The 25,098-nt window shown below is 37.3% G+C and overlaps 1 protein-coding gene across 7 annotated transcripts in view; it reads right to left on the bottom strand.

Moving 5' to 3' along the window:
- Positions 1–1,206: 1,206 nt before the first annotated feature.
- The window catches only part of SLC6A15 (solute carrier family 6 member 15), a 52,168-nt gene continuing 28,276 nt past the window's right edge, over positions 1,207–25,098 (bottom strand). For all 7 annotated transcript variants that reach the window (XM_070600614.1, XM_070600611.1, XM_070600612.1 and 4 more), the window contains 7 exons: positions 19,027–19,137; positions 14,410–14,651; positions 14,118–14,310; positions 13,009–13,201; positions 9,884–10,043; positions 5,575–5,737; positions 1,207–4,504 (listed from right to left, as the gene is read on the bottom strand). In XM_070600614.1, coding sequence (XP_070456715.1) covers positions 4,133–4,504; positions 5,575–5,737; positions 9,884–10,043; positions 13,009–13,201; positions 14,118–14,310; positions 14,410–14,651; positions 19,027–19,137 — 1,434 coding nt within the window. In that variant the 3' untranslated portion in view covers positions 1,207–4,132. The remainder of the gene's footprint in view (positions 4,505–5,574; positions 5,738–9,883; positions 10,044–13,008; positions 13,202–14,117; positions 14,311–14,409; positions 14,652–19,026; positions 19,138–25,098) is intronic.

Genomic DNA, 25,098 nt, shown 5'->3' on the forward strand with positions numbered 1-25,098 from the left:
AGGGTTGAGATGATGAAATGTCATAGAATTGTTTACAAAAAGGCTGAATTGGAATGATTCTACTCAAAAGTGTATTAAGAAAGTATAGAGTGAATAAACCTCTATTTGATTTGTTTAGCAGAGATTGTACCATCCTGACCCCCTCTTGTTCAGAGAAGATATCTTCTTTGTTCAATTCTACCAGATATTGGTTTAACTGACCTCAAATGTTCTTATATTGATCCTTTTAATATTTACTCAAATTAAAGTAAAGCTTTACACAGAAGGGAAGAAAAGTATATTCCTGACAAAAGAGAGCGTGTTCTCGGGTGAATCAATATGGGCCAGGCTGACCTTATCAACGTGGGTAAATGCTAGTGATGAGTAGATCAAATGAATGCCACATTGGTACCATGTTTGAAAATTTTAAGGTTTACTCAATCTTTTCAGATTGGTGTACACTGGGGTATCATGTTCTGCTTGTATGCTTTTTATAAGCATTCCTTTAAAGAACAGTGAAACGACCGATATTTGCAACTCTTTTACTGGCTTTTTCCTAAGAAAATTGTATTCTCAGAAATGTAAATGTCAATATTTTCTAAAGAACCTTTATCTTCCTTACTATGAAACTAAATATACCCTGAAACGGTGATCGAAGGAAAGAACCACAGCTGGGGTATCACTGTGAATCTACGAGGCAGGGCTCCTTTTCTTTACATGGCACCACATATGGCATTGCAGGGCATCACAGGGCATGTTTCCTGCCACTCGTATAAATCAAGCGTTTTTGTTTTTGTTGTTGCTGCTGCTGGTGGTGGTGTGCATGTGTGTGTGTTTTAACAGTGGTGCTAATAATGACGATGGTGCATTAAACCAACAGTAGAATCCAAAAGACATTGGATTTAGGACAAGATAATGTCCCAGTCTCTTCTCTTTTTACCTCCACGTGACAGGCATTCTTAACTCAATGTTTTAGATGGAAATGTATGTCAGAATAACCAGAGGATCAACTAATTTTGGAGTCAGTCATTTGAGGCAAAATCACATAGGAAACCTTTTACTTCAGTCCTAAGTCCTGAAGGTAAAAACATCCTATACTCAGTAATGGACAGCTTTTGGAAAGTGTTATCTTTAATATTTCCAATAGTTTTCTGGAGTTTTATGGTTTTGCCCTTTTTGTCAAAACTTTATGGCTCAAAAAATTTATGAAAAAATCCACGTAATTGCTATATTTGGCATTGAGTTTATTCATATTCAATCGACATAGGTATGAATATCTTTGAGGAGTGTTCAGGAAACACAGTGACCAGAATAAAATCAACAGGAGAAAGACATTTTACTTTTTAAAGGATTTTTTAAAATGTGAATTCCAACTTCTATCCACCCAAATTATTTTTGTCCCCAGTTTCACAGTTACAGCACCTTCATTTTCATTCTGTTTGAAGACAATTAGGATTCATATTTCGCTTGTCCTTCTTTTCATCGTCTTCATACCCATGGTTCCTAACCAAGAATACACATTAGAATAAGTTTTAAAAAAAAATACTCGTGTCCTGCATCGAATGCCAAAAGGATTCAGATTCAGTAGGTCAGAAATACGTCTTTAAAAGGTCACAAGGGACTCAGAAGCATAATTACAGTTAAGAAGCACTACGTCTTGATCTTAAACTTTCTGGGATCACAAACCCATTTGAAGATTCAGTGGAAAAAGTAACTTTTCTAAAAAAATGCACATACACGCAAACACGTGGAAATGCAAATATACTTTCATAAAATTACATCCTAAGATGTCGTTGCACCAAGATATGACTCCTCATCATCATTCTAAAACCTACTAGTGAATACCTTTTTCCTTTCTCCTTTTACTCTACTCTGAACACTCTGTTAGTGCTATAGTGGATAGTGTTATTTGCAATGTAATATTGTGACAAGCTGAAGGCTGGCAGCTCAAGTAAGTATTTGCCACAAATTTTTTTTTTCTTTTTGAGGAAAATAAGCGCTGAGCTAACATCTGTGCCCATCTTCCTCTATTTTATATGTGAGAAGCCTGCCACAGCATGGTTTGATAAGCGGTATGTAGGTCCACACCCAGGATCCGAACCAGTGAACCCTGGGCCACCAAAGCAGAGCATGCAAACTTAACTGCTACACCACCGGGTCAGCCCCACCACAAACTTTTTAATATTGTGGCAGCTTACGAAAAAAATATTGCTTCAACACATAAAAAAGCAAAATTTATATTACCTCACCTACCGAAATAAGGAGGCAGATTTTTGAGTCTTCAATATGAAACAGTATCCAAAATAAATTCATTAAAATAAGTAAGATTCAGGAAAGAGAATACTTAATGCTGTCATTTGTGTAATGTGTATACATAGAGCCTCTCCAGAAGTAGACGTCAGAAACCGGCAGTGCCTTCAAGGGTGGGGAATGGGTGGCCAGGAGAAACGTTGGAAGGGAAATTTACTTTACACTGAATTGTTATAATTTTTGAGTTCTGCATAATGTGAATATATCGCCTATACATACGATATTTTTAAATTTTAAAGTGATTCAAAATATATCAGTATATATAATATAAAAAAACTAAAAGTTTTAGTCACCAATGGAATTGCATTTTAAATGCTGTGATGCAGTCTATTAACATATGTCTACGGTAGACCAAGAGTATTCGGCCAAAACAAACCAATGGATATGGTGTGCATACCACCTCCCCCACTTTGCTGCATTATACATTGCTATTTTTAAAATATAACTGATATAGTGGTAGAACAGTTATAAATAAAAGCCTTTTAACTAGATGACACTCAGTGGAGTACTTCTGCTTCATCCAATTTCATATATCCAAGAGTGTCATAAAAATCATTGTAATTTTTTGCACTTCAGAGACAGGACTGACCCAGCAAGCAGTCAACTGTACACACAGTTTCGTGGGAGACTCGAAGTATTTTTTCAAGAATTGTGAGACTACATTAGAAGACCATTTAACCATAACACTCTATTTTTCGTTTATCTCTAAAGTGGTGGTTACTCTATTAATCAATATAATCATCCCACTTGGAATATGATGATTAATTATTATGAAATACTAACTGCTGACTGAAATGCAAGATAATCCAGTTCAGGTGATACCAGGAAAATCAATGTGGAAAATAAACATCATTTTTTTTAACTTTGTTTATTTGTAGCTTAAAATGTAATGCCATACAATTTGAACAATCACTTAAAAAAGGATTTATATTTGCATAAAACAGAAGCAAAACAGAAAGATAGGAAATAAAATGCCATCTTGCTTCAAGTTTTCGAATCAGTACTTAGAGTACTAAGTAATATACATCTATATACATTGCAAGTATATTATATAAATATACTATGGGTAATCTTGAAATCACAATAAATATCAAGTAGGTTTTTAGGCACACGGCATAGAAAAATGCAGAATCTGCATAATTCTTGAGAGTGCTGAGTGACTCATTCTTATATGATTTTCACACATATATTTTACACAAAATATACAGGCATCACGCACATGATCCCCAGTCACCTCTGACTCTCAACTTTCATCCCAGCATTAGTGCCTTCTTATGCTTTGATACTATTGCTCTATACAGCTATTACATAAGAAAATATTTTGCGGTTTTCTTCAACTAATTGCCTAAGAAGGTATCAATGCTACCAAAATAAGTACAGCCTATCTACACAGTATATTCATGGAAATGTGCTGAGAGGCACCAACTTACAGAAATGCTCATTCTAACACTGGGAGTTACCCTGAAGGCAAACTGATAAATTTTAAAGTATACCATTTGTGAATTGCCAATACTATTACATCCAGAAATTATTAGAAACTGAGGTAACACCTGTTTTTTAGAGATAAAAATACTTGAAAAAACACCGAAAGTATTTTTAAAAATTCTGACAAACGTGGACCTCAGTCATTGTGAACTTTGTCTGTAACTCTTTCTGCACAAATGTAAACCAAAGAATCCAAAGGAATGCTCTAGTTGAATTTACATACACTGTTAGAATTAAAGATCACAGCCATGGAACACCTGAGATCGCCCTCTGAGAAGTGAGGCCTAACGCTTCTCTGAGTAGAGCCAATGTTCATTGATAAAAATGAACCAAATAAACCCCACTGATTTTCCCCCTGCTACAAGTCAGATTCTGGCATATCCGGCATATCGGCCATCAAGTACCCTATTCCATATCGTCCATTGGGAGCAGTATCCAAAGTTGGTGATCCACTCTGTTTTCGATAAATATTTTTACCAAAATTTGGAGATGACATTTCGCTTGATATCTTTCCATGAATGAGGCTTGCATCATCTCCCTCCAAGTTTACGGGCTCCTTCAGGACCCTTCCTCTCTTATAGGTCACAGATGCTAAATTGCCAGAGCTATCGTCTATAAGGTTGCAGCGACGAATAACGAAGACAACGGGGACGGGGAGTATGGCTAGGACCATCAGAGAGATACAGACAACCATTCCCCATGTTGGATAGCTCAGAAATTCTTCAGATGCCTGTTAAAGCCAAAAGATAATTATTAACAATCTTTCTCTGCAAGCATGTGGAAAAACTTCTATTTGTCTCATATGTGTAAGCCAAGAATCTGGGACTCGCTTTGACCAACAGAATGCCATAAAAGTGACATTAAGCAATTTCCTAGGCTAGACCTTAAATGTCTTGCACATACTGCTTCTGTTTCTTAGAATGCTGCCTTGAGTCCATAATGCTTGGAAGAAGCCAAGAATGAAAGATCACATAGAGAGAGCCCAGCTCTCCAACTTTCGTCAAGTGCATGAGTTAGCTCCGGCAGGACGGACGGAAGAATTCTCTAGTCCATCCACAGAACTCTGAGAAATACTAAATCAGCATTGCTTTTAGTCATTAAGGTGGGAGTAGTTTGTTATTAAGCAACAGATACCTACTGCACGTGCTACGTCATCTTTCTAAAATCTGAAAATCTAAATTTTGAAGCACATCTGGCCCCAAGGGATTTGGTAAGGGCTAACAGACTTCTTTATGCCCCAGTCATGAATTTAGTTGTTATTATATAGAATTATTGACCATAGAATAGCTGAAGGTCAGAGGTATCTCTGATAAATAAACGTTCTGATTTTATAACAGCTAATATACGTCTCATGACTGCATTATTATACGGCTAATGCAACTTGACAACAGAAATGGAAATAGTCATTGCTAATATAAAACAGTTATAACAAAACTTTACTTCAATGTTTACTTAAATTATGTCTACATGGCAAACGCATATTTTCATTATTACATAGTATCCAGGATATGATTTAACAAACTTATGTAGGAAAAAATATTTCTAGAGTCAAAGGCCCAATAATTATTGGTTCATCTATAGTGACACGAATAAAGCTACTTTAATAAGAAACAAGTCAGTATTTCTCATGTATTAAAAAAATCCACAATGTATAAAAAAAATCACAAATGTGCGGGGTCAAACAAAACATAAATCTCAAGATCCTTGCATAAAAACAATACCAAAAAAGCAAAAGATGGAAACCTCTAAAATGGCATTTTATGTATATTTTTTATCCACCTTCCTTATTTTGTATTTTACCTTGTCTTCGATCCACGCATTATAGCCAGGAGGACTTAGTCCCATATTCACAACACTAGCTATTAGCAGTGATAACAGCATGAGAGGAGAAATATATTTCCACATGTAGTAGTAATATCTGTTGGGAGCAAATCCCAGCATATCTTTTAGATCTTCTATAAACCTGAATAAAAAAGAAAGTATTTAATTATTTCCCGAGTTAATGTCGCTATACCTTAAAAATGTGCATGATATCACTGGTTCGACAGGGGTTGAGCTATGAATAACCTACGACATTTTATACTGAAACAAAAAGTCATATTGGAAGAGGGCTTATAAGTTAGGAACATTTATAAGTAAACTGGAGCCAGTCAAGCACTGTAATTTTCATTTAGCAAAAGCCCCCTTAAGCCAAGCCCTGAAAAGTCTCCTCTTACTGATGACTTTCTGCTCTATGAACACAATATTTGTGATGCTTTAAAAATTCCTTCTCTCTCATTTTTTTATTTAGCAATAATCGATTACTATCATCCAATATCCAGTCAGTGTTTATATTATCTGAACCCTCCCTTCTTTTTGTAGTCCATTTGAATTGAAAGGCCCACACATTGCAACTGATTGGTGTGCTTCTCAAGTCTATTTTTCATCTCTGGGTTCCTCCTACACCTCCTTTTTGTTTCTTCCGATTTTTTGTTGAGTCAGCTGGATACTCGGTCCTACAGTTTCCCACAGTCACGGTTTTGCTGATTGTTTCCCCACAGAGTTGCTTCACCAGTGCAGCAACCTGAGGTATGGTCTACACGAAATAAAATTCACCCTTTTCAGGTATACGATGTTAACACCTTCAAAGCACAGCCATGATGTACTAATCTAGAGAGAAATACCTACTGCCCACCCACCAGTCCTTGTACTGACGTTTTGTAGACTTTTTTGGTTGTCTAAAGCTAGTTCTCTGGTAGGTTCTTCCAAGAGGGATCATAGTAACTATACTCCCTGATTTCTTGCATGTTTATAATTGTTCGCTTATGGTCATTATACTTGATGTCACTTTGACTGGATTTAAAGTCTGTCTTACATTTTCTTTCCTTGAGAATCGTAAATAAGTCAACCAACATAATATTGTTACAAGAAGTCTGCTGACTTTTTCTCTTATAAATAATTTTGCTTGTTTTGTATTGATTTGTCTGGATGTCCCCAGTTTTTTCTTTGTCTAGAAGTAACATCGTAAACTGTGTTCTGGTGTTGGCCATTATGTCTGTTTTTCCAAGTATATTGTGTGCACTTTCTACATTCAAGTTGTCATTTATTTCACGCGAGTTTCATGAATTATAGTTTTTAGTATCTGTTCTGGCCACTGCTTTCAGAGGTCCTCACTGAACATATGTTGACTCATCTTTGCTTAACTCCTGTTTCTAATCCTTTTCTTAAAACCCTCTTTATTCCTCCTTGGTTTTAAAAAACATTCCTCCTTTCTAGCTTCTATGTCTTGTGGAATTAGCCACTGCATTTATTGTTTTTATGTTCCTTTTAATTTGATCTTCATTTCTCAAGTGTTTCTCTTTTATTCACAATTATTTCCTGAGTTCTACCACCTCTGCTTTCAAATCTTCCTTTTCCCTAATTACCATATTTCTTGACTTTCAAACAACTTATTTATGCTGTTCTTTTGTGGCTTCTATCATTTTTAAAAATTTATTTCAACTCATTTTGAAATAGTTTTCCATCTATTTTGCTTGTGTGCTTTTGTTTTCTGCAGGGATATTATTCTGCTCCTTTCCTCTTTTTTTAAATAATAAGTTTTCTTAAGACTTGACCGCATTTAAGTGAAATGAATTTCCCTGCATTTTAAGATGGAAGGATGGGCACTTCCTCTGTGGGCACAGTGAAGAAAGACTGGGCCCATAATTTCTCAATTCTACCTCCTCTGCTCTCCTCCTCACATTTACCTGGACTTGCTTTTTCCATCGCCTCTGTGTTTCTCCTGCTCTGTTCAGGTTTTGCTCCCATCATTTTCTCTTCAGTGCAGAATTTTAACTTGGAAGGGAACTCTGGCTTGTTAGCTTCCAGAGTTTTTAGAGATCAGATTGCTCCAGCACTGATGATCTTATTGCATTTTTATCCCTCTGTATTCCTTGAAATCAGGGCAAGGATCCTGTAAAATTTCTCCCCCTTTAGGTCACTGTCTCAGATTGGCCTGCCACACTTTTCAGGGAGGGTTTGGGGATGTGGAAGCTGTCAGAAGCCCAGCTGCATATCCTCTGCTGTCTCCCCCACAGATGTGATACCACACAGGTCTTGTGGCTGCCAGTGGTTTGTTCTTACCCTCTCATATTTGAATGTTCACAGGAATATCTTTTTGCCAACGTCCATGGGTATTGATTTTGCTATTATAGTCGTTATTTTTCTATTTTTTAAAAAAGAAATCTAGAGAAATACAAAAACTATGCCGGCATCACTTTCAGCTTCACAGGAGCCTCCTCATTTTCTTTCATTCATATTTCTTCCTAATTCCTAAATCGCTATGTACCAACATATTTTTTTCCTGCATTTGAATTTGCTGTCTCCAAATTTTACGTTTTGTTTGTCTTCTTTCTCTTAACCCTGTCTCTGGAAATTCAGGTAACAGTGGCAGAAGACACAGAGCAGAACTGAGCTCATGAACCTGCTGAAGGTGAACTGGAAGAATGTAAGGTTGCTACAGAAATTTGAAGGAGGGGAAAGTAACTAAATGAGAGCATTTTAGATGCCAGAATTCTAATCCTGCTCCTAAGACAAAACATGAGCTTTGGAGACCAATATACCTGGTTTCAAATCATAGCTCTGTCATCTTTTAATGTATACCTTAGTCTCCCTGACCTTCATTTTTGGCATTTTTGAAAAATACTTACCTTGGAGGGTTACTGGTAGGCTCACAGACAATGTATGCAGGACACACTGCCTCACGTACAGTAGGAATTTAACACATGCATCTACTAAATAGAAGGAATAGTACGATTCCCTCTTTCGTTATAAATATTAGTATTTACGAACACTAACTACCAGAGAGACATATTTTCTACCATGCCTGATGTAAATGATGAGCTGTCTAAATGGAAATCTCAATTATGATCTTGTAGATCCACAGATCAGTCCAATAACAATATCAAATTCCAACACAGTGTAGGTTAGGAGTTGGGGGTAACTTGGTAGGTCTTGAAATTCAGGTCTAAGTTAAAGTCCTGGCTCCACAACGAATACACTGTGTCCTCCTGTTCAAACAAGGCCACTGTTCCATCTGGGATGTGGGTCATATTAGTTAACACAGAGTATTCTTGTGATGACTAAGATTTAATGCATGTCAGACAGCTATTACTACTATTTCTATATAGGACATGATTATTAACTGTAAGCTCCCCTACCCTTCCTTGTCTGGAGCTTTTGACAGTAACAAAAACATTTTCTAAGCTTTGACACAGAGCTCACTCGTATACCACTAATGTTCTTCATGCTGTTTAAGAGGACTCTGGTCTTCATTCCACACACTCATTCCTACTTTACACACACCTCTGATAAGCTTGATGATCTCACGTTAACCAGAGACAACAACCTTAAAAAATATTAGACAAGGCCTCTAGACACTTTTTTCTTCTGAGATTACTCTAATGCTTCACTTCACACCAAGCATATATACTTTTCACATCAAGCAGGTATATAATTCAGAGGCTTAGGCATCTAGTGAATTCGAGTAATGACTTCACATAAATATGAAGTTTGTGTACAGCAAATGCCATATATATCTCAGAGCAGGATATATCATTTCCCAAAACTGGCCTGCTACAGAAGGCATTATGTAGCATAATAAAATAAAATTCCTCCCATAAAACAGGTTAGCAAAGTAGTTAGGAGCATAGGCTTTAGAGTTAAGCAGAAAGGGCCATGAATCCCAGGTCTGCCTCTGTCCAGGGAACGATGAGCAAGTCCCTTGGTGTCTCACTTGGCCTGAGTTTTCTCATCTGTGAAATGTAAATAACAAGAACTTCAAACAACAAGGTTCTTGGAACATAGTCAATGCTCAGTAGATCTTACCAGTTACTATTTGATAACCAGAATTAAATCAAAGGTCCAGAATCTTAGAGTGTCTTACCATCTACACAACCTAACCAATCACCTAATAGGGGAATATACTTTAATAAAATTGTGGAACGCAGATGAGCCTACAAAAGATTTGATTTTGTGGCAAAGAATTTTTCCCTTTAGACATTTCCCTCCTCTTCTAAGTGAAACAGATATTGACAGTTGGTCATTCCAAAATAGAGATGAAAAATGAAGGCATAAAAGCAAATTTACTTACTTATCTATGCCATAAACAAAGGATACAGCAATATTCTCCAAAATGACTACAATTAGCAGTGGCAGCGTTGCAGAATAATCATCAAACATTGTAACAAAGTAATTTCCAGAGCGTTGCACAAATATCAGGCCAATACAAAATGCCAGAAGACAACAGATCACTGCACAAAAGGAATAAATTAAAAATTAGGCCTTTATTCAGAACCAAGTCTTTTAGACTTCATTATGAATTATTATACTCAAACAATAATTTTGTTTTCACTTTTATAATCTGTCAATGACATAAATAGGCACTACCTTTCCAAGCACAAACAATAAATGAGAAAAAACTGAGAAGATTTTTAAAAGTATAAATCTCCATACCCTTCTGCTCTTTTTACTAATAGCAAAGTGACCTTTTCAGGCAGCAAATGTTCACAGGTTATTTCTACTGCTGATAATGCTTTACAGTTTTGGAAGCTACATTGAATTTTTAAACTTATAATGAGACCAATGTAGCTTATAATAAGGTTGTGATAACGTATATTATTATATTTGATTGAAATATGGTTATTTTTAAAGCATAACTGAAAAAATCTCATCAGACCTTGCCTTAGCACCAACCCAAGTCTCGATCTTGATATTGCCAGAACAGATTCATTGGGAATACAATTATGACAGGGTTGGGCAATCTGATTACCCAAGTAACTAAAAAGAGTCATCTAAAAGGAGTTTCCACAGTAGTATCTAAGAAAGATGTAGAAGGTTTTGACCAGCTACCATTAATATAAAAACTTAGAGAGATTCCTGGAATCCATATAATATTCTCATATTTTTTGCCAGACTATTTAGTCTCTCATGCACGTCAGTAGAGAAGCCTTCAACAATAAAAGAAGCCTGTGCTCTATTTCTCAACCACCTTTCGCAGAGGTGAGAAAAAGTGAAAGACGCAGAACAGGTAACAGCAGTTCAGGAGGGGAGAAAACAGACATCCCTGGGTTCAGTCAGTTCAGGTCCCTAACAAGGTCAATAAGTGTGGGTTAAATTAAGCCACTACCGCCATCTCCTAAGCACTGTGCTAGTGGTATGAGTTACATCGTACAGAAATATTATATATAAACACATAATGTAGAAAAGGAAAAGTAACATTCACTTGGAGTCCATCACATACTGAAATGTTTAAATGCTTGTCACAGCACATTGTACTCAGTCTCAGGATGGAAGCAGCAGAGCTTGGATCTGAAGCACGGCCTGTGTCACTTTCACTCTCTCCTAATTACACCATAGTATAAGCTAAACATGAAGTGTATTCTAGGCGCTACAGACGGTAGGTTTTGAGGGAGATGTGAGAGGAAAAGATAGTGAGTGATTCACTTAGCTAAGTCCTATTGTTAGAGAAGACAAAATCACATCTGACAAAGGTGATGGCGGAACATTTCATCAAGGTAAAATATGACTGAAGTATAGGTATGATCCCAGAAGACAGGTATTGGGGGAAGAGCGGGCATTCCCCTTTGCTCTGACCAAATAGGCCAGCCAGTGGGAGTCGGCAGATACTACCTGTGTGTTTTTCCCTCTATGCTGCTGCTTTTCCCTTAATTCTATAAGCCCTCTAACCACAGGAGGGTTTGGATATGGGGCAAAGATAAGGAAAGCAGCAAAGATGACTGTTACGTAGCCTGCATGTCAGGCAGGATATTGATAACCTTAAATCAAACAGAAACTTAAGAAGCAGACTGCCTTTTGTGAGAAGGTAAAGAAGTTTCTCGTCTATATGCAGCTGAGTTCAGGATATCTAGATAGAAATATTTGACAACTGCTGAAATTGTTTTACACACACACACACACACTTAGAGCAGTACGTGATAAAGGTATATATTTGAGTTATTTACACATAAATGATCACTAGATCTTTCAGAGCCTTGGGGAGCTTGAGCACTAGTGCCCAGCATTCAAGATATTTTTTTCCAATTTGTTTTTACATCACTTACCAACACTGTTCCCACACTCTGGTCTGGCCGGCTTCCTTATGGCTCCCTTTATCTCTATTTAATATGTTTAGTAAGACTACCCTCTGACCCCTGAGAAGACCCTTTCCCTTTCCAATTCAACTTCCAGCTCTTTTGCTGACAGTTCTGTCATACATTTAGATGACTTTTGTTGCTTCTTAACTCTTATAACACGAAAAGTCTCTATTATGCTATCTATCAGTATATTACGTGGTACAGATCTTATCTACCTAATTTGATTTTAATTATCAGTACTATTATTTTTGCAGAAGAGGCTCTCCTATATCTCTGTGTCTCTCTTCTAATTTCTCTGATATCCTTTACATAGCTCAATGCAAGGATGAGATACTGCAAAACTGGTGCTGTAATAACTGCTTGCAGATTGGGCTTATCAACAACCATGAATACTAATAATTGTTTTATTTCTTTCCTACTTAGATATTAACTACTAGTAGGCTACAATTGCTGTTTTATAGGAGAACTGGATTTAGGCTTATCAATTTCAGCTATGCACTTTTTGGAAAAGGAGTATTAGATCTGAGCTCCTTTTTTAAACTTTCGTTCTTTTAAGAATTATTTTTTTAACCAATTGTCAATGTCAGAGTTCTTTTTTTTTTTTTTAAAGATTTTATTTTTTTTCCTTTTTCTCCCCAAAGCCCCCTGGTACATAGCTGTATATTCTTCATTGTGGGTCCTTCTAGTTGTGGCATGTGGGACGCTGCCTCAGCGTGGTTTGATGAGCAGTGCCATGTCCGCACCGAGGGTTCGAACCAACGAAACACTGGGCCGCCTGCAGTGGAGCGCGCAAACGTAACCACTCGGCCATGGGGCCAGCCCCCTGAGCTCCTTTTTTAATAATTATTTGACTTGTATACAAAATTATATATGAACATTCTATGACTTTATTCTAGTGCCAGTAATTCATGATAATGACATTATTATTAATAAAGAGAAATAATCATTAACTAATATAATCTATATTAAATCTAGCCTCTGCATATTATATAAATAAAATAAATAATACAACTATTATTAATAAAGTGACATTAATAAAACTTTCTTATTTCCATCTCTGATCTCCCACCAAGAGTAAAATAGACTATCAGTTCTATGAAAAGTGAAATACATAAAAACTCACCAGTTAGAATCTCTTTCCTCACTTTGAAAGTATCCACAATAGGCGTGATGATCCCTTCAATGGTTCCAAACATGCTGCCAAGTCCGAGATTGACCAGCATGAGGAAGAACATCACTGACCAGAAGGGAGATGCAGGGAAATGTGTCATCGCTTCTGTAAAGGCAATAAAAGCCAGACCAGTCCCCTGGACAGCCTAAAAAATACACAAAATAGCAACATCAGTACAGAGCAATATTAAGAGATGAGAATATACATCAGTTACAAAGGGGAGGGGAAACTCTGAGTAATAAACATGGAAATAAACTACTGGAAATAAACATGCTGGTACCATGCTGTCTCCTAAGAAACTGTGCCTCTAAACAAACTTCAAGTTGATACTGTTATCTCAAAAGACAACAGGTAGACTAGAATTAAAAAAAAAACACAAACACAACTTTTAAGGGTTAGTTAGTCATTAAATCTTTCCTTATAGAATTCAAGATTTATATATTAATGATGACTTCATCCATTATTTCCTGCACATGATTCTTTATGGTTAGTCTCAAGCGTAGTTAGCTCTCTTAAAGTAAGTGATTAATGGCTAATTTCTCCATTATATTTTCCTTTTTGGCAACACAGGGAGAGGGTGACAACCAAAACAAGAATATTTATCAATGTTCACCTATTTCATGTTTATTAAAATATATGACAGTGGCTAAGAAAAAGGACTTAATCATGACTTCTTGAATACAGTTATTAAAATGGCCAAATATCATCCATGCATCAAAAGATTCATGCAATATGGAAATCATAGTCATAATTCAATTTTTGTAGTGAATATTATACCAGGAAAGGTATCAGACTAATTTCATTTTCTCTGATGAAAATCACTTAAAATTTATATTCATATTTTTAATCATTGTGATTTAATCAATGAAATTGTTTTTTAAAGTAAAAGCAAACCTTTATGATTTAAGAAAGTATGTTCTTGGAAATAAAGAATATGAATTTTGAACGAGCATAATCTTATACAGGCATTTCAAAGGTTATTTTCCTAAAAGGAATCTTCTGGACAACGCGTATTTTAAGTGAATGATGATTATTTTATTGCTTAAACACAGCCTACTAACTTTATTTAGCTCATCTTCAATTTGACAGGAATTGAGATGAAGAGCGGGAAACTCCCCTTCTTTCACTTTTTGAACGATGTCATAAACTAAATGATAATCTTCTGCAGTAACAGCTGAAAAGTTGATATGATGGGGGATAATATCGTGACTAAGGTTGCCCATTTTCAGAAATTTTATGATCATTTCCGAATTTCTGAAAAACAGAACAACATATTAATGAACACATGCATTTAGGGGGTACTTTTTCTATATAATTATGCCATCAAAAGCTAAAGGAAATTGATATCCATACTCTGCAATGCATTTCTCATTTATGACACTGGCTTTGAAGCCCAGAACTGCAAACACCACCAATGTTGCCAGGACAGAAGTAAAAAAATTGATGAAGGACACCAGGACAGCATCAAAGTGGCAGTTGTTGTCTCTCTTGTTGTAGCTTGAAAAGGCAATGACGCCACCAAATCCCAGCCCTAAGGCGAAGAACACCTGGGTAGCCGCTTCTCTCCAGACCTTCGGCTCCAGCATCATTTCCAGCTGTTGAAAATTAAACATAATAGAAGTCGATTGCAAAATAATAGTTCAGAATAATCTACATGCAATTAGTTCTATTGTTTAAATATATCATAATGATATCTATGTACACAAAGCTTATTTAAATCAGGGGGACAATTTGTTCTTAAGGAGAAATAACAAACTTTTCATTTAGGAATGAAACAAGGAATATGACTAAGAAATACTATAGACTATCAAGACTTTAGATGGAGTTTTACTTACATGGAGATTTTCTACTTCTATGGGAATTTTAAATATCTTTAAGACAAATCGTCAAAGGATTATTTGAAAGAGAAATTAACTATCTTCAATTATTTCCCATGTCTTTTTCTTTCCAAAGCAAAATAAATCAATTATCAATAAAAGTTAAATAGCTGCTTAACAAATATCTTAAGTTTTGTGTTTTCTGGCGAAATCTAATAGTCAAAGTAGGGGCCGGCTCCGTGGCCGAGTGGTTAAGTTCACGTGTTCCGCAGCGGCGGCCCAGGGTTCGGATCCTGGGCACGGACATGGCGCCGCTCCTCGGGGCACGTTGAGGTGGCGTCCCACATCCCACAACTAGAAGGACCTGCAACTAAGATATACAACTGTGTACAGGCGGGGTTTGGGGAGATAAAGCAGAAAAAAAAATAAATAAAGATTGGCAACAGTTGTTAGCCCAGGTGCCAATCTTAAGAAAAAAAAAATAATAATAGTCAAAGTAGATAATAATTATAAGCTTGGTAGAGTTGAACTATTTGTACTTTGCATATTCATGTATATATCATTCATTCATTCTATAGTTTCCTGAAAGCCTTTTCTTTGAAAATTGAAGAAATTCAACCATGTCATTTCTAAGACCCTTTCAGATCCAAAGTTCTAAAGGTCTGAATCTGTGCTGAACACGTGTTTCAAGTAGCTCTACTTTACTTCTTAGACAATTAGCACTGTATTGTATACAACCAAATCTTTTAAATGGGACAATTAATATTAGCCATATCTGACACAGACCTCAATAAACAGTCAAGTTTGATTTCAGTAACAGGAGTGTTTAAATTGGTATTTTATCTCTTTTTTACTATTACAATGAAATTGCCTTTATTGGGAGCTATGTCAAATACAGTAAGGAATGAGTTCCACAGCAAGTTTCAGATCCTGGTTCTGCCATTTAATAACCTAAAAGCAGTGCAGCCTGGGATAAGCGGCCCCACTTGCAAGATGGGAGTGACAAGACATGGACCACTTACCACGTCGCCTACCACGCTCCAAGTGCTCGGGAATTGCTAACATGTATGGATCAAAGTTGTAGGCACACTGATAAGCATTTTATATGGATTATCTAATTTAATCTTCACTACAATCTGTGAAATTGTTGCTACTGTTATCTGAATTTTAGAAAGGTTAAGTAACCTGACTGAGGTTACAGAAGTTCTGGGGTGGAGCTGAAATATGAACACAAGTTAATTCCAAAATGCATCCTCTCTCAAATATTAGGCTTTCTTGTTCAACGAATTTTAGTGATTATTATTAAAATATATTAAATATTCTCATGGAACATAATCATGATTATATTTATAACTTACAAATAACTAAGATATGCATACTGTTTATTGACCATTGCTACATTACCATTCCGTGGTTAATACTGATCTACTACAAAACACTCAGCTGTCTTTCTCTACTGTACCCACTAGATGGCAGGCAACACCTATTTACCAAAGACATTCGTCAGGTAACGCCCAATTCAGGAACAAAATCTCCATTTACTGTTTGGGGAATATTTCAAGTGCTTAGGTACTTCCTCTGTCTTACCTAAACAATGTAAACTAAAAAGCAATTGACAACTTCTTATCATTACTGTATTAACTCTCACATCCTACAGTGACACAAAATCTTATCAACAGTCAAAAAAAAAAGCGAGCTGAACTATACTAATAGTGATCCCTAGTGATGTGGGGTCAGTGAGCTGAGGAGTCGAAAGAAAGATTTCTTGGACTCTCAAGATCTGGCAGTAGTGCTCTTTTATTTAGAGAATAGTGTGGAATAGCATGGGGACAGGACCCATGGGTAGGCAGAGCTGGTGCCTGCATGCTGCTGCTGACATGGGGACAGGACCCATGGGCAGTCAGAGCTGCTGCTGGCATGGGGAGCTGCTGCTGCTGCCGCCTCTGCTGCAAACATGGGTGGAGAGTAAGGCTAAATTTAAGGCATAGGTATGTGAGTTATCTCTTTACAAGACAAAGGAAAGAATATGTAAAAAAGTTAAAATGGTATCAGTGCCAGTAGGGTCCGGCCATTGGGCGGTCCCACAACTTTTAGATAAGAATCAAACCGGATTGAGTAAATGGCAGAAATCACCGCTTAAATATTATCTTCAGCTAATGACAAAGGAGGATTTGGGGGGGGGGGGTGTCAGTTACATGAGGTTGCCAGACAGTAAACAACTTGAGTTCTTGCCTTTGGCATTGATTAAGAGTTTCTAGAGATAAGGCCATCCCCCTTCTTCCTGGCACAGAGAGGAGGCATCTTTACAGATAGAGGTTTCCCTTACAAATGTAAATGTTTCCCAACAAAGGGCAAGCAAATTCCACTCCTCGGAGCCTGCTTCTCATCTTCAGGTTTAAAATTAACCAGCCTAAAATCCTCGTCACCTAGTAGAGGTTTAAAACATTAATAACGATGCAGTTTTAAATACGGGGCCATGTAAAAGTGTCATATCAAAGTATGTAAATTCTAAAACATCTATTTAAACCAAATATTTAGAATTATGTCACAAGCAATTGCTAACTTAGAAACAGGTAACATTCCAGAAATTCACATCAAAGCAAGTTGTTTTAAACTCAGAAAACTTGGGGCCGGCCCGCTGGCACAGCGGTTAAGTTCGCACATTCCGCTTTGATTGGCCTGGGGTTTGCCGGTTTGGATCCCGGGTGCGGACATGGCACCGTTTGGCACACCATGCTGTGGTACACGTCCCACATATAAAGCAGAGGAAGATGGGCATGGATGTTAGCTCAGGGCTAGTCTTCCTCAGCAAAAAAACAGAGGAGGCTTGGCAGCAGTTAGCTCAGGGCTAATCTTCCTCAAAAAAATAAATAAATAAATAAATAAATAAACTCAGAAAACTTTTCTTTCAATATTACAAATATAAATATTTTGGGTCATTAAGTATGGCCCATTTGAAGCTGATTTAAATTACAATATAGCTGAAATTTATAAACCTCAACTAGTTATCCACTGAGGAGTTCCAACAACTCTAAATGTTGGACTTTTGAACTATTCAAGAAAACCAGATACCAATGTCAGCATTTTGTTGCTAAAGAACGAACACCATGTTGGAACCAGACACCTAAAGAACACAGCCTCTTTTACACAGGATCAAGGCAGCTGCCGGTGTGACGAAGAATTCCAGGAAAGCTAATATCTTCTGCCCAAATCTCAACACGACCTGGCTGCACATTCAGATAACTTCTCATTTCTGAACTAATTTTGAAATTGCATCTTTATAACTCAGTGTCTGCCTATGATAGTGTTAGCAAACTAATAGTGAGGTGCAACTTCATTTTGGTGACCAAAATATATATATAGCTCAAAACTTGTTTTCATTTCCTGTAAAATCAATATAACAAGTCCACGAGTAATGATGAATCGGATTCAATGGGTCCAGTGTTGAGTTCAGCTCTAAGCTGAATGGCAGAGCATAAGGTCTGAGCTTTTATGTGCCTATGAAGAATTTTCCTAAAATGTATATGCATCTACAAAAGTTACAGAACTTCCCAAACTCAGAACTATAAATATTCTCCCAGAAGGTACAAAATCTCCAAACAAACAAACAAAAAACAAGAAAGCATTGATTTCTTCTGAGACAGGATCTAGAGCATAGCAGGGTTCTTAACCTGAGTCCATGGATTTTAAGTGATCTGTCAACCTCCTGAAACACGAAGCAAATTAATATGTTGATTATTTTTTCTGGTAAGAAGATCCTACTATTGGTTTTATCAAAGGGGTCCATGATACAAAAATGTTAATAACTCCTGAAATAGAGGAGGAAGAAGAGTAAATAGAGATTGAAAAGTTCTAGAATTTATCCGTGTAAAAATTAGAAATTAATTGACTATAAAAGAGGAATTTTTGAAGCTTAAATAGTGATAGTCTTACTCTAGAACTAAAACGGAATTTAAATTGGAGCTGGATGGATATAATTATAGATATACAAAGGCTCTAGTTTTCCTAGGCTGGTTAACATAACAGCTGTAATTTAAAAGTCTAATGTACATGTGTTAGAATAATTATCCCTTAAATCTAACTATGGGAATATTTTAACAATAAACGGAATGCTTTCATGGTAATAAACCTTAACCAGAAGTACAGTACACACCTTAGGGGTGAACATGTGGCGGATGCCATCAGTTGAGCCGTTTAACAGGAGCGCTCTGATGAGGAAGCAGAGAAGTACGACATATGGAAACAGAGAACTGAAATACATGATCTGCAAAGAAAGAAAAATAAAAATAGGTGAGATACACTAACTACAGTCTTTTTTATAGTTAAGATTATGTGTTCTGTTCTGTACTTTGACAGTTACTGTTTTTATAGTATGATTAATAACACTATCAATAAGTTGTATAGCCATCTTACTAGAATGGCTAATTAGTCTTGATTCAACATAACCTATTTAAGATCCTATTTGAGATATACAGAAAAATAAGAAATCTTCCTGGTTTAATCTCCTTTAAAATAGTCCATAGATATAGAGTAACTTGAAATAGTGCTAATTCCTTATAGTTCATAAAATAAGCAATATTTAAGAGAAATGAGTGGTCACTGACTCCCTAACAAATTTCTACTTTCATTATTGTAGGCAGAAGGAAAAGAAAAGGCTTTTTTTCCCATTAACGTAAGTTCCACTAAGATTCTGTAAAGCTTCTGGAGTAGAGAGTGGTCCCTATGTTGTCTCCTACAGAACCTCAACAGTTAACCACGTAAAGGTTTTACTTTCTTCTTCAGCATTTTCACCATTAAAGTTAAGCAAATGTTTATCATAGGAAAAGAATTGTCCTAACTAGACATTTTGACATCTCCACGTGGAAGCCCTGTGGGTCTCTAAGACTTTTCAGGTCCCCAAGGGAACTTCTGAATTTCCCCTAAAGCTGTCCCCACCCATCTCTAAGTAAATGGCCCCACCAACCATCCAGCGGCTAAAGTCAAACGTCCAGAAGTAGTCCTGCACTATTTGTAACATTCTCCTAACTGGTTTCCAGGTTAACCAGAGATAACTTGGGTTATCTCATTCACTGCTTAACACACTCCAGGGATTTCTAAAACACTTGGAACAAAACTTGAATTCCTCCTTCCCACCTGCAAAGCCTTACGCTGGAGCCCTACCTGCCTGCCCCAGCACTCTTCCCCGGGCTGAGTTCTGGCCCAGCAGGCCCCTGCTGGCTGTGGGCAGACCAAGCTCTTCAGCTTCAGGGCCAGAGCAGGGCTGGGCCCTCAGTCTGAGGCGCTCATCTCCCTCCTCTGAGCATGACTCGCTTCTCTCTGTCATTTACATCTCATCTTCACCTTCTCCAGGAAATCTTTCCAGACCACCCAAAATAAGGCTACACTTTTTTCCATCCGATATCCCCCATCTGCCCTCCCCTGTGCTCTATGAACCCTCCATATTATCTTGTTTTGTTTTTTTTTGACGGGACTCAGCACTGTCAAAATTATGTTATTTATACATTTACTTACTAATTTCCAGTCTCCCCTTTGTTGTTAGTGCCATCCAGTCAATTCTGACTCCTAGGGAGCCTGCGTAGAGCAGAGCGGAACCCTGCGCCATTCTCTCCCCTTCTAGCACTGTATCAGACAGCGCTCCGCGGTTATTCACAGGGTTTTCATGACCAATTTTTTTGGAAGGGGATGGCTAGGTCCTTCTTCCTAGTCTGCCTTAGTCTAGAAGCTCTGCTGAAATCTGTCCACCATGAGTGACCCTGGTGGTATTTGAAATACCAGTAGCATAGCTTTCAGCATCACAGTGACATGCAGCCGCCACAGTATGACAACCACCAGAGGGACGGTGTGGTTCCCTGACCAGGAAACCAACCCAGTGAGAGCACCAAATCTTAACCACTAGACCACCACCAGTCTCCCCTACTGGAATACAAGCTTAGCAAGGGCTAGGGCCTTTTCCCTTCTATTGGCTACCATATCCCAAACACATAACACAGGTGCTGGTACATAGTGGGCATATGATATGTGTTTGGGGAAGGGAGGAATGGAGGGTGGGAAGAATGGAGGAAAAATTGTCATAGCAGAGGATGGCTCAGGGCATGTAAGAGAGATTGAACTCAATAAGCACTATAAACAAACAATGTAAGTCGACATCATAATCTGCTTTTCTTCTATAGTTCTATCCACTTAGATTTAAACACATGTGGAACACCCTAAGAAAAAAATTAATATTACAAATAAAATCTCAACATACTTAGGAATCCATATAAAAATAAAAATAATCATCTTATTCAGTTATAATAGAACTTAATTTTTCAATCATTTCAACCTGGTTTAATTCCTTGATTACTTCCATTCACCCACATTTCTTTTTATCAGAATGCCTTCACAGTACTTTTTTGTTCATTCTTCTTGCCTACTTTTAGCATTCTTTAAATTTGTTAGCTTACTATGTATCTAGTTAAGTAGCCTGATCTCACCTGAATTAAAGCTATCCCTTTTACGATTCTTCTTCACAAATCTTGAGGCTAGCCAGAGGCATGGATTCGCTTCTGCACAGCACCTTATCTTTTTGTTTTTTTAAACAGAACTCAAATTTGCTGCCTTATACGTGACTTAAATGACTTCCATTAATCCCATTTATTTAAAACTGAAAATGAAGGCTACACACTGAACTAGTCTGGAAAGGTCGATAGAATTTTTCCAATAAATTTACTCAGTATGTTTTAAATATAGTTGCAAATTAGAGACTAAGGGAAGAACTGATTCTTTCGGTACTTGTATTTATCCAGGCTCAACAACTCCAAACACACCCTTAATAAGTCCCTCTTTCCCACGTGCCATAACCAACTGGTCAACAAGACCAAGTGATTCCATCACAGAAATCTGACGTCTGTCCCTTCGTTTCCATCCTCAATGACGTGTGACCTTCCACTTTTATGACAGGTCCCTGCTCACCTGGCCTCCAGATTCTCCCTGCCAGCTCTCCCCTTCATCCCTGAAATCCACCATCCACATTACTTTCCAAACCAAAGAGCTGATGGTATCAATGAACTGCCAAACACCCTCCGATATCCCACACCATTTATCAGGTAACAGCCGCTGTGACCAGTGTCCACAGATCCTTCAGGATCTGCTATTCACTCACATTTCAAGTTTCATCTCCGAAGAGCTGCACAGATTGTATGTAAAAGTCACACAGGGGTACTCAGCAGTCGTTGGGCTTTGCACATCCAGTGTTCTCTCTCTGAACTTTCTGGTGAACTGCTTCAAACATCAAACTCTAGCCCAAAAGTTACCTCCTCTGTGAAGCTTTCCCCCAAACCCATGTGAATTTCAGTGGCTGCCTCTGCTATCATGCACTTTATGTGCCTCTACTACCGCACTTATTCTGCTAATTATCTGTCCACCGATTAAATTATGGGTTCCATGAGGACAAAACTGTGGCTTGTTCATCTTTGCATATCCATCAGCACCTGACATATAGTAGATACTCAAAAATATTGTACATTAAGAGAGAATTTATAGGAAGTTAAATTGTCCTTTCTGAATACATTCCCTAAAAAAAAATCAACTTATCTTTATTCTGCAGTACTTTTTAAATCATATACTAATATACGACTGGACTCATTTCAATTTTCATTTATTAATTTAACACGTTTTGAGTTCTGAAAGATATTGATCTGGATTCAGTGATACAAGACTCTAGCATAGCTTCCTAAAAGAGAACAGGAAAATTTCACGTTCATTATAACAAAGAGAAAAATAACAGTCAAGATTTTAAACATTCCAGTAGGGTTAAGTAGGTCATGTCTGAATTTTCTTGTTCTGCGAGCAGGCAAAAGGGCAAAATATTTAATTATTAAATTATGAAATTTAAAGATGTATCTTAAGTCAGCACTTTTACAGACACACCCGTATTGTGTTTTTAAACACAAATTCTTTACATTTAATCAAATGAGTCTGATCTTATTATACCAACACAGTCAGCTGCACAATATTATTAAAAATAGGCTAAATTCTACCTAACTACATGCAAATTGTTACACATTCTCCTTACCGTACTTTATGTTATGCATCACTACCTAAAATTATTTTGCCAATTTTATTGTCTGCCTCTGCCACTAGAATGACATTCCATGAGGACAGGCATTTTGTCTGCCTGGTTCATTGCTGTATCTCCAGACGAAATATGTGTTAAATGAACAGATGAATGATCCTTACATTGTCCAAGAAGTACACATTTTTAAGAACTGGGAAACAACACAATGAAATATGTTTCTTTGTCTGATTTTAAGACTCCTGGGTCTCGACAGCTGAAATGCCTTCACAGCAAGTACATGCAGTAAGAGATTAGTTTATCAATCAAAATGTTGTATAAAAATATTTTTATTCTACTCAAGTACTGAAGAACAAAAAACATGAAATCATTGAGTTATTTCTTTTTACATATTAAAATGTTTACTATAAACACACCTTCTCTTTGAGGACTTCAGAGCCTAGTTCTAGCTCTGCCACTTATCAGTTGTTTAATTCTGGCCAATTCTTTATTGTATCTAAGCTTCTTAACCTTGTAGTAAAATGGGGATAAAAACACAAATCATCTGGCTGACACAAAGATTAAACAAGCTAATGTAGGCAAAGAAAAGAACTTAGAACAGTAGTAGTAACTATGGCAAAGCAGTACTAGTAGAAAATATTACCTTAGGGTCAGAAGAAAGCTTAGAGCTTCTCCTTTCTATCCTGCTTTTTTGGGGCAGGCATCCCCTTAATAGAGGCTGTAACAAAGGGACATGCAACCTCTGACACCTCCAGTGATGCTGCACTGGGACAACTAAGGTACCAGGCCTCATGGCTGAAAGGTCTTCCTTTCTTTGAAGATGTACCACCACTCTGCCAATCTCCATAATCCCCAATATTGGATCATAGTTCTGCTCTCTGTGGCCACACAGAATGAGCCTGATTCTTCTTCTTTTTTTTTTTTTAAGATTTTATTTTTTTCCTTTTTCTCCCCAAAGCCCCCCGGTACGTAGTTGTATATTCTTCGTTGTGGGTCCCTCTAGTTGTGGCACGTGGGATGCCGCCTCAGCATGGCCCGATGAGCAGCACCACGTCCGCACCCAGGATTCGAACCAACGAAACACTGGGCCGCCTGGAGCTGAGCGCGCGAACTCAACCACTCGCCCATGGGGCCAGCCCCCAAGCCTGATTCTTCTTTTGATTCAACTATTTGAAGATTGTGATCACAGGGCTGAGATTTCTCTTCTCCATAATAAAGGAGGAAGTAAAGATTTCAGAGAAATCCAGTACTGCAGGCACAGTCCAGTGAGGTGTGTCTACCTGGCCCAAGGAGAATGACACTGTCAGACTCCTCTTTTAATTCATGCAGTTTCTAATTAGCATTTTGTGTGGTGTGTGTGTCTGTGTGTATGTTTGTATGTTTGGCCACACATATCACAAGCTGACTCATACTCTTCTTTTAGCTACTAAATCCTCTAATCTAAGTCATTTTTTTCATATACTACCCTTAAACCATGGTTCTCTATTCTCTACTTGTGTGATTGTTCATTTGGAGGCTGCTTTGGAAGACAAACATAGAGCTTTCCATTCAATCCTAACAAATTTCTTCTTCTTATATTTAGATCATTGTTTCAGACAAAGAGACTGTGACAATTTAGATTTCCATCCCTTTGCTCACATTACTTACAGCTTTCTCCCCATCCACACCTACTGAATTCTTACTTCAAATTCTGACCAAAAGCCATTCTCCCTGAAGCCTTCTTATAGAAATAATAAACTGTACGTACTAACACATTGTATTACATTTTGTAAGATAAAGTTATATTACATGACATTAGAAAAATATCCCAAATCCTGTGATAAGAAAAGGATGAATATTTCTTTAAATGATAAGACACATACTCAGACTAAGAAGAAACAAAATGTGGCAGTAACAATGGAGCACGGGGAGTTCTGGACTTCTCTGGCTGACCACAGTTGGTACCCTTTCTACCAAATGACATTTTCTTAGCATGCTTGTAAATATGGTTAGATTTGGCTTAAGAATCTATTCCTTTATTTATAACCTGACTGCAATGTCTCTCTGATATAGCAGAAGACACGTCCAATTGAACAAATTAATTGAATTTAATCACACAGTACATTAACATTCAGAAAAGACTGAAAGATTCAGATGTGTTATCCACCACGTTCATTTCTTCAAAGGAAAAAT

This window comes from Equus przewalskii, chromosome 29 (assembly GCF_037783145.1).
Source record: "Equus przewalskii isolate Varuska chromosome 29, EquPr2, whole genome shotgun sequence".
In the NCBI taxonomy this organism is placed as follows: domain Eukaryota; kingdom Metazoa; phylum Chordata; class Mammalia; order Perissodactyla; family Equidae; genus Equus; species Equus przewalskii.